The sequence below is a fragment of the Aulostomus chinensis genome, chromosome 2 (genome assembly GCF_037954235.1).
Source record: "Aulostomus chinensis isolate RoL2024-O1b breed Wild chromosome 2, RoL_Achi_v1.0, whole genome shotgun sequence".
Classification (NCBI taxonomy): Eukaryota; Metazoa; Chordata; class Actinopteri; order Syngnathiformes; family Aulostomidae; genus Aulostomus; species Aulostomus chinensis.
Window position 1 is genome coordinate 23,808,290 of NC_141321.1, and position 15,793 is coordinate 23,824,082.

Here is a 15,793-nt window from a genome sequence, read left to right on the forward strand (position 1 = left end):
TATTTTTAACTCAAATTTCAAATCTGTCCGTGGCTGTCATCATTTTAGCAGATCGTACTGAAAAAAAAACAGGTCAGAACAATGTGATGAAAAACGATAAACAAGCTAATGCTCTGTGAGAAAATGACTGCAACCAAAACCAACGTGATTTCAATAAAAGAATTTAGTTTTTTTCCGTCATGCCATCATATGCCTTATTCTCTTTTATAGACAGTGTAACTCTCTCTCTCGCTCTCTCTCTCTCTCTCTCTCTCTCTCTCTCACACACACACACACACACACTCTCACACACACACACACACACACACGCACACACAAGCAGCGTGATGTCATTTGAAGGGGAGTTTGGGACGGGTCTGTCCATTGCTCCACTGGACGGTCAGGCTGTTTAATTGTATCCGTCTTTTCTTCTTAGCCGAACTAAAATCTTTAATACCGCGGAACTAAACATGGACGCATCCTCGGCTCGGGGCTGAAGGGGGACTTTAAAACTTTCCTTTTATTTATTGAAACATGGAAACTAAAGGAAGTGGACAACAAAAAAGTCTGATGACAGCAGCAGTCTGGCAGATAACGGAAGAATGGGCGATCTGAAAACTGGCCGAGACTGAAGCTCCTCGTCCAGCTTCATGTCACCTTCCTCTCCGTGTCAGATGCATGCGCGGGGCGATGGGGGCTACAAGCCGGCACCGGCCTCCCCTGTTCCGCCCGTACCACCGAGGAGGGTCCGAAGCCGGGACGGAGGGGGCTCTGGCAGGACGCGGCGGTCCGGGGCAGGAGCAGCAGAGAGGCGGGTGAAGTGTGTGCTCGTGGGGGACGGAGCTGTGGGGAAAACCAGCCTGGTGGTCAGCTACACCACCAACGGATACCCCACCGAGTACGTCCCGACCGCCTTCGACAACTTCTCAGGTAAAAACAAAGTAAATAGTCAGTTTATCATCACACCGGTGGCTTCGAGTTGCTCTGCTTGCTCCTGCACTCGAGTTACAACCACTTCCAGTCACCTGTTAACGTATAATCTCACGTTTACTCCCCGGGAGTCTGATCCACGGTACTGTAGAGCAGCGGAGCCTAGGATCTATTTGAAATGCTGTATATACTCTCAGTTATGTAACATGGAGATGTATCATTTTCAGCTGCAACTCTGGGTTGTGTGTGTGTGTGTGTGTGTGTGTGTGTGTGTGTGTGTGTGTGTGTGTGTGTGTGTGTGTTCGTTTAGCGGTGGTATCAGTGGATGGTCAGCCAGTCAAACTACAACTTTGTGACACAGCTGGACAAGTGAGTGATCTTGGCACACACACACACACACACACACACACACACACACACACACACACACACACAATAGTAGCGTTTCCTGTAGTTTTATTTGTGCTAGAGAGACAATACCTCTGACGGACAGGAAGAAATCAATACATCAGCATATCTAAGCTTTTTTTTCGGTCTGACAACAGTGTTATCATTTATTGTGTGTGATTTGGGGGCTCATCCTTAAGTCCTACAGGGCTGCAGTGTTCCTGCTGAAGTCTGTCTGGAGACCTAAGGTTACTATCAACCTCTCTCCTTCTTTTCTGCTGTCTTTTTACCAAAAAAACAAACAGGAACTGTTCAAATATCACTTTATTCACCAATGGATGATAGGAAGCAACAAAAAGCGCAAACTTCAAGCACTAATGAGCCCTCCATCTTGGTTCCATTTAATTATAACAGGAGACTAATTGTCAAATGTTTAGTTTATTCTATCATGTCTTCATAGATAATAATTTCTTTTCCTGGAAACCAGCTGATGATTTCTGGCAGATCTTGACTAGGAAACATTCTCCGGCACACATTTGCAGCAGCTGCTTCTCCCATTAAGACCTGATGCTACGTCCACATCCATGTAGGTGTTGGTTATTGATTTTGCTGGCAGCTGTGGACCTCGAGGATTCGTTTTTTTCTAGATGTCCGTCTGTCTGTCAATTCTATTATTGTTAACGTGATATTTCAGGATTCCCATCAGGCAAATTTAGCATTAAAAAAAAATATTTAAAAAGCAGTAAAAGACCTGTTGCAATGAGCTACACTGGATTGGATTTAAATTGCTATTTATCGCGTAGCCAGCCATTAACCAACATGATATAAAACTTAATAACACCCATCTGCTACAGTCAGATGGGTTGTGTGTCTGATACCCACAGATTCCATGGTTGTTGACATCAGTGTGATGGATAAATAAACGTAGAGAGGACAGATAGCGCAGGAGCTTGAAGAAGAGGAACAAAGACATAAGACATCATTGATTAGCTGTCAGTAAAGAGGTGAAGAATGTAACAAATCTCTCTCAAACACTCACTAAAAGAGGGAGTATAGTCTCTCAAGCGTGCATCCACACTCTGATTCAGTCTGAACGTGGTCCTTGGAAGTTACCTTATTTTTCTTCCACCATCTTTTCCCTTTGACTTCCGCTTTTTATCTAAAGCATTGTTGTGATGTATGTAAGCAACCCCCTGCTTGACGCTCTCTCCTCCTCGCCAGGATGAGTTTGACAAGCTGCGTCCTCTCTGCTACACCAGCGCAGATGTCTTCCTGCTGTGCTTCAGCGTGGTCAGCCCCGTGTCCTTCCAGAACGTCCCTGAGAAGTGGGTCCCAGAGATACGGAGGCACGCACCCTTCGCTCCACTCCTCCTCGTTGGCACACAGTGTGACCTCCGAGAAGATGTCAAGGTAATTTCTTTCATTTCTGAGCTATGAATATGATTCCAGTGATCCGGACCTTCTGCTAAATGACCTCATTCCTTGTCATTTTCTAACATTAAGCAAAAGAAGGGAGATGCTGTTCTCCCAGTGGTTCTTATGAAATAAGGTAACGTCTGGTGAGGAAAAACTCCCTTTAAATGTTTTTCCCGAGGAGAAGTGATGAAAACTAGATAAAGTACGCACATGAAGCAACACTTCAGGGGGAGGAAGGCTGAGCGTCCCCTGAGAAACCAAATCACTGGAACTAGATTGAGAAATAGTTGAAACATTGTTACTTTTGCCAAGGAGGTTACAGTAAAACTTTTTTCAGATTCTCACCAAACGTGATGGAGGAGCCTAGAATGGGCCAAGGAGTCATGCGTTACATTTTGGAGCAGATTAGTCAGACATGTACTCCTGATGGGAGACATCGACAAACTGATTTTAAGTCACAGTGCCACCCAGTGGCTACAGGAAATAACCCTGATTTAACAAATATCATTTGATTTACATCGAAATTAATCTCCATGTGATGGACACCAATACCATACACATCAAGTCTGTCTTCTGTCGCGCCACCTAGGGGACACAAGAAGTGATATTTGCACCTCAGTACATGCATTAATCTGTTCCTCCATGTAAAATACATATATAATTTGGGGTTTCCCCTCCCTCTATCCCTCTCTCTCTCTCAAAACCCCACACTGTCACGTGTGTGTGTGTGTGTGGGGGGGGGGGGGTGCAAGATCCTGTTCATCACCGCTCACAGCTTTAATTAGGGCTGGAGAACAAAAGAGCCTGGAGGGTCTACGGGTCTGAGTGCTCTCTAGCTGTGTATTTTACTCTGTTCAGGGCCTGAATTCCTTTTCACAGAAGCCAATATTAGCTTAAATTTTATATTTTGGATATGTAAAGAAGATGAATCCTTATAAACGTGATTGTAGCGTTAGGACAGCATTGATGTTGTAGTTTCGTGTCAACCGATCATATGCTCAATCCAAATATTTCACTGCATTCACATTTGTACATTGTTGGCAGATGGTGCTGTGCGATGTGTCAACTTATAGATGAAGAAATGAAAGTGCACCACACACATCCAAAAACCCAGTGGGACTGATGCTGGGTCAGACAAACTGGGCAAAAAGGGGAACTGTTGACAGGAACTAATAGGGGGTTCAGTATCTTGATCAAGACCCTTCATTGCGGACTCTGGAGGAGCCAAGGATCGAACCAGAAATAACTACAGGCCCATCTTTCCCTGAGTATTTGACTGATCCTGTAAATTCAGGTCATGGTCATATTGTTGTCTCCTCTCTGTAGGTTCTGATTGATCTGGCGAAGTACCGGGAGAGGCCCGTGGACCCAGCTGATGCCAGGGACTGTGCAACAGAGATTGGAGCAGTTGCCTACATGGAATGCTCCTCTCTGACCCAAAAGAATTTGAAAGAAGTTTTTGACACGGCCATACTGGCCAGCCTACAGAACTACAGCTCCCAGAAGCACCAGAGAGGGAAACAGAAACGTAGAAAAAAACAAAGGCAGACACCTGACAAGATGAAGAGCTTGTCTAAGTCATGGTGGAAGAGGTACTGCTGTGTGGCGTAGAGCAGACCTGCAAGGGGTTTGGGTCCCTCGGATCCTCTGTTGTCCTCTTGGGTTGGTTTCCACTTGGACTCACCGGTCTCAGGACCTCACCTGGTGTGTGGATGGGAACCAAAGTAAGACTCATGGATAAAAAAAGCTGTATTTTTGTTTGGGGAAGGTTGTTATTGCAAGGTCCAGCTGGTTCAAGGTGTTCTGAAAACACAGCAGCTCTGCTGTGTAGCAGAATGAACCAGGTCATTCCCCTCACCTTTGCTCCTCCTTCTAACCCAGTTGGAGCCCACCGCTGGAGGTACTTCTGCGTCATTTGGAATTAACTGGAATTAACTGGGACTCCTCTTGGACTTGTGCTCCAGGTCATGGGGGACAATAAACTTTTCTAGTCTTTTTTTTGTTTTTGTTTTGAATTGGATATGCGTGTGGACTTGTGTTCTGTTATTTTGTAGGGAAAGATGTAGCTGTGTTACAAAAAAAGTTGCCTGTCTACAGAGTGTGCTTTCCTTACTGTTTGTGTATGTTTAATAGTCCGATTAGAAAGAAGAGAATTAAAGCGTCTTTCAACCTCACCCTCATTAAGAACAGAATCTGAAGGCTGTTTGAATTATCAGGCTTAATTCAAGTTAGAAGCTCACCAACATGTGCAGCTCTATCTGTAAAGGTAGAGCTGCTTGTTCTGACCAGGTCTGATGTCACTCTGCTGAACAGACCAAGTTGTATTAGGGTTAAGGAACTGTTTTAATGTGGAACATGGATGAAGGTTCACCTCTTACTTAAGTCTGGATTTGTGCTTATGGGATACTTGGCCCTGAGTGAAGCTAGACAGTAGATAATTCAGGGAGGATGTCTTTTCCCCACGAGAGCAATACAACATTGCTGCTTTGATCACAAATAATAACGGTTTCCTGTTCGGCAAGATTTCCAAAAATTCTTGGAAACTAAAACCCTCCGTACTTCAGTCGTTCAACACGCTGCAGCTGAATTACAATTCTGAACGATGTCAAGCAGCTGTAATGCAAATAATCAGGGTCACGTCTATCCTGCGTTAGTTCTGAGGGACTGAATCACTACAGGGCCTGTGGATTGTTGGGAAACACTTTACCTGAACCAGGATCGCCAGCAAAAATCCTCTGTGTAACATCGGCTAAATGTAAAACCCTTCTCAGAAGCCAGGTGAGGATTGTAGCAGGTTCCGTCACACGCAAACGAGGAATTCAGTCTAAAACTACAGTACAAGGATGTTTACATCCATTCTCCCCCAGTCCGAGACAGACAGCTATGCTCCTTTGTTGCAAGACAGGTGAAGCCAATATTGTTTTTAGAGATTCGTGCTGCTTTGTGTGTCTTCTGGGACCTTAAATGTGAGCAGAATTGGCTCAAGCAAGTCCTCCCTGCTTGTGTTTTAATTTACAAAATGAACTCTGTCTGCGAAGTTTTGAAGCAAGGAAACGATTTGAAACCAAAGATGAGTTTGGTAGTTTTTGTGCATGTAAGACTGCGAGACTTTAGTTAATTGTGTAATCAGTGGAATTAATTTGGAGGCATTGTGAGGTATAATTTGATTCGTCGTGTTGGAAAGGCTTTACGAAGAAATGTAATGTGTAATCTCAACGCCCCCGAGGGGAACTATTGTTGTGTGCTCGGTCACCTCAGCAGCTCATCGTCGCAAATTTAGATTCAGAAACACAAAACAGATACAGAAAATGTGCATCCGTCACTCAGCTACCGCACCTTCCTTTGTACATTATATTTAAACCAGTAAGGTCTATCTCATTCCTCTGAATGGCTCTTTGTTTGCGCCAGAAGAGAAGAGGGTGCAACCAGTGTGTCGGCTGTCATGATTTAAAAGCAGCTTCGCCCTGTTTTATACAGAGCACCACTACTATTGAAACCCCATGTTAATAAGGCAAGCACAAGGGTGAAGGTTAACGTCTTCACTAGGTTCATTGTATTCGCTGAAATGACCCCCCCCCACACACACACACACAAACACGTACACATTCGTGTCCACACTGTAACTCAATCCCATGAAGCTTTACAAGTCTTCCTTACAGACTAAGCTGGGTCTTTTAGCATTTGTTTGCTCTTGCATATTGATTTTTACTCTTGAATACCTCCAATAGCACGTGATGGATTTCCATCGTGATAATTGACCAACAAGAATGGGAGATCAGTTGGAGGAATATTTAAATTAAAAAAACAAACAAAATCTTGCATAGTGTGATGACTTTAGTTCACTATGACATTTTATGGTATTACCGATGGGGGGGGGGGGGGGTGAATAACGGTGTGAGGATGAGTGTGCTACATGATGAGAATGACCTCGCCAAAGCTAGTTGTTGAATGTCTGAATTTCTAACTGCAGCTAAAAGTGGAAGGAGCAAACAGCAGATGAAGTAAAAAAAAAAAAAACAAACATAAATTTACAAAACAGGCAACTGCAAGAATTCCTCTCAGGATCTAAAAAGCAGTTGAAATGAAATGAATTGGAATTAATTTAAGATTTTCCTGTACTGAGAAGTAAATATACTGGATAAGAAATACATGTTTTTTTCTTTTACCTTACAGATTCACTATTTGGAATTCAGCTGCTGGGACCTGCTTTCTCACAATAGTGTAAATATGCAGCTTCTGTTAAAGTCTCTTTTGAATTTGACTGTGGTGAATACATTCTCCCAGGTGCTGCAGCTTGTTGAAAGTTTGAGCCCTGCCAGACAAAACTGTCTTCTTTCAACACAAATAGATGCTCCGATGTCAGCGTGTATAGTTTGTCTACAAGGTGAAGTAATACTTGTATTTACAGAGTATTCTCTGATGCACGACATAGTAATGATAAGTAATCTGCTCAGGTTCAGGTCTGGGTGTGAAGCTGTGACTGCTGGTTTGTGTTTTATCGGAACCTCTCGGTAGTTTTCAGCTAAAGATGTTACAACTGTGAGTGAATGGGTCCACTGTGTCGATCTTTGACTCATGATAGCAAATACATTGTTGCTTAGTGGGGAAAAGGCATAATAAGTTGCTTGTCTTGCTGTTTGTGTGCAGTCTTGACTGATGGTGGTTCTTAGTGGGCTAAAGGTCACACAGACACATGATGGCTGCTGTTTGCTTTGTCCTTTTTTTAGATGTCGTCCCTGTCTGCATTTATGATGTAAAGAAGTAAGTTGTGATGACCGCAGGCACAATGGGAAAAAAAAAACATAAATCTGTGCTTATTTGAATTCATTTTTTCTGAAATACCTTAAGTATGAATCTCTATTGGTGCTCATTTCTATGACCCCTGACAGGCTGAACAGACATTTTAATGAATGAGCATACAGCAGAAGGATGGATTTGTAATGTAGAGCAGACAGGTCTCTGAAAGTGAATCACTATGGATGAAGAAAGTAAAGAGAGATATTCTGCACGTCGATGGTCCACGATGAATATTAACACAGTAGGTTTGTGTCTTTGAAAGTTTGACAAATGTATTTGCTCAGTGTTCGGGACTAATGCAGGTAACCTTGGATTTGCCGATATGAAATTCATTGCATATAACATCTGAAAAACTCAGACGCGGAAAAGAAAATGGTTGGTTTTCAGTTGATGTAATGAAGTTGGTGTTAGAATCTACTTACAGCGTTGTTCTGTAAATTATTGTACTGTATACTGATGACTCTCTAAATCGGGTAGCTCAGTGTGAGAGCTGTCAGATTCAAGGGGATCTCACAGAAAATACCTGAATGACTCGGTAACGCCACTCATCACATTTACCTGACTGACAAGCTTTTCTAACTTTAAAAGTGTTAAACAGTGTTTTTTGTGCCGAAACTGAACTTTACCGTGGGAGGCTGGTGTACGACCCACTGAAATCCTGCATGCTTTCAAAAACTTTAAGGTCTAAAGTTGTGACACCGCGTACTTCAGAGCTGCTGAATTGCGCTGCGATGAATGCTAGTAGGTGGGTTAGTACACCTGTGGCCAAGGTCATTAAAGACACTTTTCTCCAAAGAGGTCTTTTCCTGCTGTAATATATCAAGGTTTGTGCATAATGGGTTTTTTTGTTGTTTAAATAACAAGCTTTAGTTTTCGCATCAGTCAAAACATCAGAACTGCTTTCCTGACAAAAGCGCTGGCGCAGTGATTTAACAGCTTTGTTTCAATAAAACAAAAAAAGAGAAAAAAAAGTGGAAGACTAGTGGCGCAACTGCCGTCACTTATCATGTCTGACTTTGGAAGAGGATGATCCCATCTGTTCGAACTGAGGCCCAGAATCTTTACTTTTTGAGGCAGGTATGCTAACACTTCCTATTGTCTATCATTCATGTGCTAAGCTAACTAGCAGTCAGTTGGTCTCTGTAGGTCTCATCACCAAGCACAGAAGAGGGAAGAGCATCTATCTTGTCCTGCCCCAGGGCAGATGGCAAATTAGCATTTTCCCAAATTATTGGCCTTGAAGAGGTCGTTGTCATTTTCATGGTCATTTCATGGTCATTTCATGAATTCCTATGAGATCTGGGTGGTCGGACAGACTTACCTTCCCTTGATTTGCTGTTCTTCTGAATAACAATGGAGAACGAGTCAAGGTAAAACTGCTTTTGTCTTCAAGTGGCCCTCATAGAATTTTCTGGACACTGAATTCCCACGCAGTTCTAATTGTTGACTGCACGATAATATCCCATGAAGTTCAGTGAGTTCAGACAGAAGCATGCTGCCTGGGGGAAACGGACAGAATGGAACATTCTTGAGATTTAATTGTTTTATTGAGGCTGATATCCCCTAAAGCACACCTGAGTTCACTCACATGGGACACCAGCTGAGAACTCGGCGAAGGGATCCAACATACTTAGCCTGTGTGTGTTTTTATTATTCCTGCATGTAAAAATATTGTAATAGATAGTATTTTTGCTGCAATCTGCTCACACTTAATGTTCAGTCAAGTGATGTTTGTACAGAAATTTTATACCCTGAGAAATAAAGAATATTTGCCGTAATACATGCCGTGGAGTGTTTATTTTGAGGCTCAGTGGTGAGACTAGGAATGTATGTGTGTATGTTTAAAAGTCCTTGATGTATGTCTGCCCATATTATGAGCTCACAGGTTGCTTCTTTATAACACATGACGTGCATTTTTGAATTTGGCATCAATACCACTGTGATATTCAAGTTATTGAATGACAGACGGTAGGATGATACAGACACTGCAGGCCCCTCGACAGCACCCTTTTTTAACTTTGGGTGATGAACATGTCCGTACATGTTGTGTTGCTCAGTTGGCTTTGTGATAACCAACAAGCGCAACAATCATGATGTACTCAGCTGATGCACATCAGGGGTGAGGGGAGGGTGTGAGCGATGGTTTTAGGGCATAGACAAAACACACAGGCACACATGGAATTGTGACTACCTTTGCAGGGACCCACCACTGAGTTCCTCTCACCAGCCTTGATGATCTCCGAGGTATTGCTGACTCTGACCTCATGACAGCCGTTTAAACTTGTGGTTGTCGGGATTTAGGGTCCCTGAGAAAACAGTGGACCCAGTAAATATGGTTAAAAACATGGCCATGTACACACACACACACACATACACACACCCCACACACACACACACACACACACACACACACACAAAGTCATCCAACTTCAGACCGGATCATTGTAAACAGACTGGCTGCTTCCAGGCTCTCATGGTTATGCAAGAGCTTTATTTTGAAGGCTGCCATGTGACATTTGGTTCGTGGCTTGTCTCTGTTCTTGGAGACACTGTGGTGGGAACATGCCCGAATTAAATCTGTCTGGGAAATAAACTTTGCTGTACCTGGCAACACAATGTGTCGTGAGAAGACCGAATTTTTCCTGATGAGTCAAAATGTCATTTTGAATGTAATGTTCAGTTGTTTCTCTCAACCTTTAGTGAATCAGACAGTAACTGATAGAAACATGTTCATAAATGGAATTGTGCTAGAAAAGAACAGAGGAATGTAATTGTAGTGCAACTGGGTTTTTTTTTATTGTGTGGGATAAGCGAGCAGTTTTCCTTTTCACTGTAATTCTTTCTGGTCAAAATGCCATACAACATAATGGGGATGTAAACGTACAGGGAGTTGTCTGTCTCAAAATCTTTCCAAAATATTTTTAATTTACCATTATTTCTATCATCTCATCATATAAAACTATTTGTTGAGCTGATAATATGTGGTAAATATTGACGTTCAGAAATATCAGATTCCCATGAAGTGAAGCATTAAGTTAACCATTTGTTTCTTATATTATATGTTGGCATTCAAACATGGACGAAGTAGTAAGAGGACAGAGAGTCAAGACAACATGTTTATCTCCGTCTTGCTACACATTGTCCCAATCACACGCTCACACATATGCTCATAATGAACGCTGCCAGTTCTTGAGGGGGACAAAATGGTCTGAGGCTCAGTTCCAGCTCATTTTGTGATTTTATAGTTCCTAATCTCTCGTGGGTGCATGCGCCTGCACTTGTACATGAGTGGCTATATCTTTTTTGGAGGCTTCGTTAAGTTTGAGATCTTTTAGGAATGGACTTCAGGAATGAGGACCTTTATGTAAAGGGGCGGTGATGCAGCTTTGGGGTTCATTTGGGGCTGAATATTAGGGTCATACAAGTAGTTGTGATGGGTAACGGTTAACAGACTACACTGAGGGTCCTCACAAGGCCACAAACATATTTGAGTGAATGTTACGCAACACATAGAGTGACATCAGCGCGGACTCTTAATCGAGCATGGCTGAAATACAATCTCCCAATTTCGAACAAGCAGTAAACCCAATCAATGTGTGTGAGTGTGACAGCTGCTCTGCATGTGTGTATATTTGTGTGTGTATGTGCGCGCGCGTGCGTGTGTGTGTGTGTGTGTGTATGAGAGAGAGAGAGAGAGCACTTGTGTGTGAGTGTGTGACAGCAGAAAGTGAGGAAAATAATGTTACAGAAAGTGACAGATGGGGAGGAGAAAAGGAAACAGTCACACGCTCTCAGACATACTGACAGACAGGAACTTCAGCGATCATTCGAACAGTCGTACACCTGCGTCATTGCTCACACTGATAAGATTTGTCTTCTCGGTTCCCTACATGTTCTCATGGTGGAACACAATGAACATCAGTGAAAAGTGAAATTTGCCCTCTGGTGCTGACTTTATATGCACTGATTTTCCCTTGAGACTTTAACCTTTAATTGAAGTGGGATGGGGGGTATGGGGTTGTGGGGGGAGAGAAGGGGTTGCCATCATTAACAACAGCCTTTTGTTCTGAAATGAAACTTCAATTTGTTAGGGTGACCCTGTAGCTAAGACGTCGACCGCAAACTGGCTGACGCTGGTTGGGGGTTTGTGTCACATTGCATCTCTTCTTCCTCTATTAAGGACGTAAGAAAATGCCCTCAAAAATGTTTCTTTTCTGCTTGTGATTTGTTATTTGTTTCTCCCAAACAGTAGAAAAACAGTTGTCATTATTTTATTTATTCATATAGCACCAAAATCAAAGTTATCCAAGGCAGTTCTCACAGAGTTCAGGTGCAGACTGCATTCATTATCAATTTACAAATTTTTTACACACCAAGATTGTGTGTAAAAACCCTTTATTGACAGCTTCAGCTGTTGAGAGGTATTGCTATATAAATAAGAGAATACAGTGTTCCAGCAGTAAAGGTGACAGTAGTGTAGAGTATTGGGGCCGTGGGTTGTGTTTTGAGCGGCAAAACCATCTAAATCTCGCCTGTCTTGTCAGTTGCTGTGACCCTATCACAAAAGAAAAGCAACTTTTGTCAGCCAGCGACCTGAAACGAGGTACGACACTTTGAGGCGCCAGCAATGCACGAGTGTGACGTAGATCGGATGAACAGTTGTTGAGATAATCGAGGAAAAGACATGAAGACAGAGACTCCTGGATTTATAGAGAGATAAGATAGAAGCATACGAACTCTCCTCCGCACTTTACTCTGCGCCGTGTGATGACAGCTAACCTGATCTGATATCTGCGCTTGCTTCACATTGGTCTGCTATATGAACTTTATTTAGGCTCTTTGAGCAATGAAATACACGTGTGATCTTCAGAGAATTCCATGAATCTTCTGTTTGAATCTGACACCAAGCCGTTGTCTTTGTCTTAAAAAGGTCCTCACAATGTGACACTGTAAACAGATTTATATCACTGAAACATGAAAAATACCAGGAACTTACACACACACACACACACACACACACACACACATACACACACACACACACACACACACACACACACACACACACACACACGGAAACAACTTGAATGGACGCTATCAGCATCCATTCACCTCTCACACACATTTTCCTCTCTTCCTTATCACTATTTCTTTTAACATATTTTCCTGTCGAACACGTCGTCTCGCCCCACGACTCATGGCGTCGAGTCGGCCTGACTCGCCCTACATTTCTGCAGGCTGTTTACTTGAACAGCGCCGTGCTTACGTTTTGCAGTCTTTGCATGGCTGTTTGCAAAGTTCAAAGGGCACCTCATGGGGCATGTGCCCTGTTGGGAAATATAGTGTGACACGCACAGCTCACACCCTCACATTCCCTCCGTGCACATCTCTGCTGTGGCCGTCCAACAACAGCTGACCACTGTGTTTCAACAGGCACGTTGCTGCAGATAACTGAGCATACACAGTCAGAGTTGGCCTTTAGCATGTCTGACCACGTCCATGTTCATTTGAAGAAACGTTATTTCAAATGGAATGGGAACTAAACTAATCATGTGGACACCTCCCAGGAACTATACAGTATCAGAACATAAACGCAAGCTAATCTAAGCTATTATAAACAGGATACTCTGTTTCACATCAAGACATGTTTCATCAGACTAGCGGCGTGAGAAACAAGGTTGGAACAAGTGAGGACTTACTTTCGATTTCGTCTTGTAGAATATTCGTTTTGGGTTTTTTTGAAACAACTTTTTTTCAAGAGAATCACTGGACAAAGTCAATATTTCTGTTTTCCTTTGTGAGTATGGTATTTTGGACTGAAGCAATACTTCACTCATTGTACTTGTGTCATTTTGAGGAACTCAGTTCTGATCATTTTATGCTACTTTACTACTTTTCAAATGTCAATATTGTACTTTCTTCACCAATGTACAATGGATAAGATAACAAGGTTTTAAAATCCAACATCTTGTTAAAGATTAAACCAGTGGTTTTCAACCTTTTGGCCTCTGACGTCTTTCAATAAGCAGCAAGCAGTTCACAATTCAAATGTTTGAGTTCTTAAAAGTTCCTCTGCACAGTGAATGCCCCCCCCCCCCATCTAATCTTCTCACATTTATTTCAGTTGGTTAAGGACCTCATGTTTACATGTATACTCTATTGTACTGCATACAAGTACTTTGTCGCTTGAAGTAATCATTGTCTACTCCGATGCTAGTCAGAGGATCCAGTAAAAATATCTTTAATTATCAGTGCTAATCATTACTGTCATCAGTACAAATCAGTACTGTTGTTATTTTTTTTTAAAAAGCGGATTCATAGACCAGTACTTTTACTTCTACTTAATGAAAACACACACACACACACACACACACACACACACACATACATGCACACACACACACAAACTCCCTCTCTCTTTCTTTCCTCTGGGAAACAGGGATTAGTAACTGATATTGAGAGGTGGGGGCCTCCTGCTGTGGCCTCTTAAGCCAGATGTAACCAGCTGGCAACCCTACACACACACACACACACACACACACACACACACACACACACACACACACACACACACACACACACACACACACTTTCTATTTTGACATTACATACATTAACATTGATTTTGTAGTTCTGCTTTGACCTGACCATCATCCGTTCATCCGAACGTTTACCTCATGGGGGCTTCCACAATATCCTTCTCTCAGTGAGGTAAAGCCAAATACCCCAGTGTGACCTCTGTTCTGGCAGCATAGATGGAACCTATGTTCTTTTTGTCAACGATGTGACCCACAAATGCGGTGAGGGGGGAAGATGTCTGAGGCATCTCAGTAGGAATGGCGGTGGTGGGCAGAAGCTCCTTCAGCAGACTTTTATTTCATCACAGATCTGTAGCTTTAATCTTCTCCACATTAAAATAAAAGCCAAGTGAACTCTGCACATACAGTATCATATCAGAGAGTTGGGTTGCTCAGATATCAGCTCTATGAGTCACAGAAATCTGCTTTTGAGAAATGAGGGAGGATGATCCTTAATAGAATCCATCCTTCTGTTGAAAATGATCTGAACTTTATTAGAATAGACAAAGCATTGTTAAATAATTCCGAGGCTCAGTGCTAAATATGCAGCGGCCTTTGTCTGCATGTCAACTACAACCAGACCAAGATGTTCATTTGACAGCCTTAATGTCTGGCTCTCAATAATATCTGTGACCATTGCTAGACATAGTTTGAGTTTTAGCTCATTGTTGAGCTGCTCTTCCTGTTTTGGTTTATATTTCAATACAGACTGCAGCAGGCAGCTGATTTCAGAGAAAGTCTTCTCAGAATTGTGCTGGTTGGTGCTGAGCAGGTTACAAAAGGTAATTAGCAACTAGCGAGGGAACGCATGGAGCTGCGAAAGAGCCAGACAGCAGGAGTTGATCGAGACCAAAAAAAGGAGTGAAGAGGCTGTAAAATAAATATAATCAGTAAGCTATTTCCAAACAAAGTTCAAACCCCACAGAAACGACGTGTTTCATTAGGCCGCCTGTCAATGATGTCATGTATTTACTGCACATAGCTTCTTCAGGGTTTTCAACTGAACCAGGACGACTGGACCAAGACGCAGCCTAGGACCAGGGATGAGAGGTGTGACGAAGGTGTGCTAGCATTTGCTGTATTGCCCATTAATTGATATAAAAAACACTGTTGTTTAAAACAGGGGAGTTCATTGGTTTACACACGTTTTAGAATCATCATTATCCTCTGAAACTTTGATGCTCTTTTTGTAGACTATGCCACTACACACACACACACACACACACACACACACACTATTCCAATCCATCAACATTTACTTACGTCTTACCCTAAAAACAAGTATGGGTTCCCTTAAAGACCCGGAGGCATGTACAAGCTGCAGAACTTCAAAATAAAAGCTCATAAAACAGAACAAAAACAGAGTCAAAACAGACAATTTTGGCTCTTCTGTTTTTTTTGTTTTTTGGGGTTTTGAGTAACAGTTATTGAAAGCAATAGAGCCTCAGCTTAAAAGAAAGTACAAAAGGAAGATAAAGCTGAATGAAGGAAGTAGATAGTGGAAAAATGTTGGGTGATGTCATGGCAGCAGTACATCAGACAGCTGCTTGTTATCTCTGACTGCACGCGCGCGTGTGTGCGTGTGTGTGTGTGTGTGTGTGTGTGTGTGTGTGTGTGTGTGTGTGTGTGTGTGTGTGTGTGTGTTTGATCAGCTGGGTCTGTCTGTCACATCTTGATGAATGATATTAAGTTCATATGTAATGTTT

At 42.5% G+C, this 15,793-nt stretch overlaps 1 protein-coding gene across 1 annotated transcript; it reads left to right on the forward strand.

Annotated features, from left to right (window-relative positions):
- Window positions 1-300: 300 nt before the first annotated feature.
- rhoua (ras homolog family member Ua) lies at window positions 301-9,287 on the forward strand. Its single transcript, XM_086185772.1, has 4 exons — window positions 301-909; window positions 1,220-1,278; window positions 2,518-2,706; window positions 4,039-9,287. The coding sequence occupies exons 1-4, from the start codon at window positions 630-632 to the stop codon at window positions 4,321-4,323; spliced, it is 813 nt and encodes a 270-aa protein (XP_086041898.1). The 5' UTR covers window positions 301-629; the 3' UTR covers window positions 4,324-9,287.
- Window positions 9,288-15,793: the final 6,506 nt, after the last annotated feature.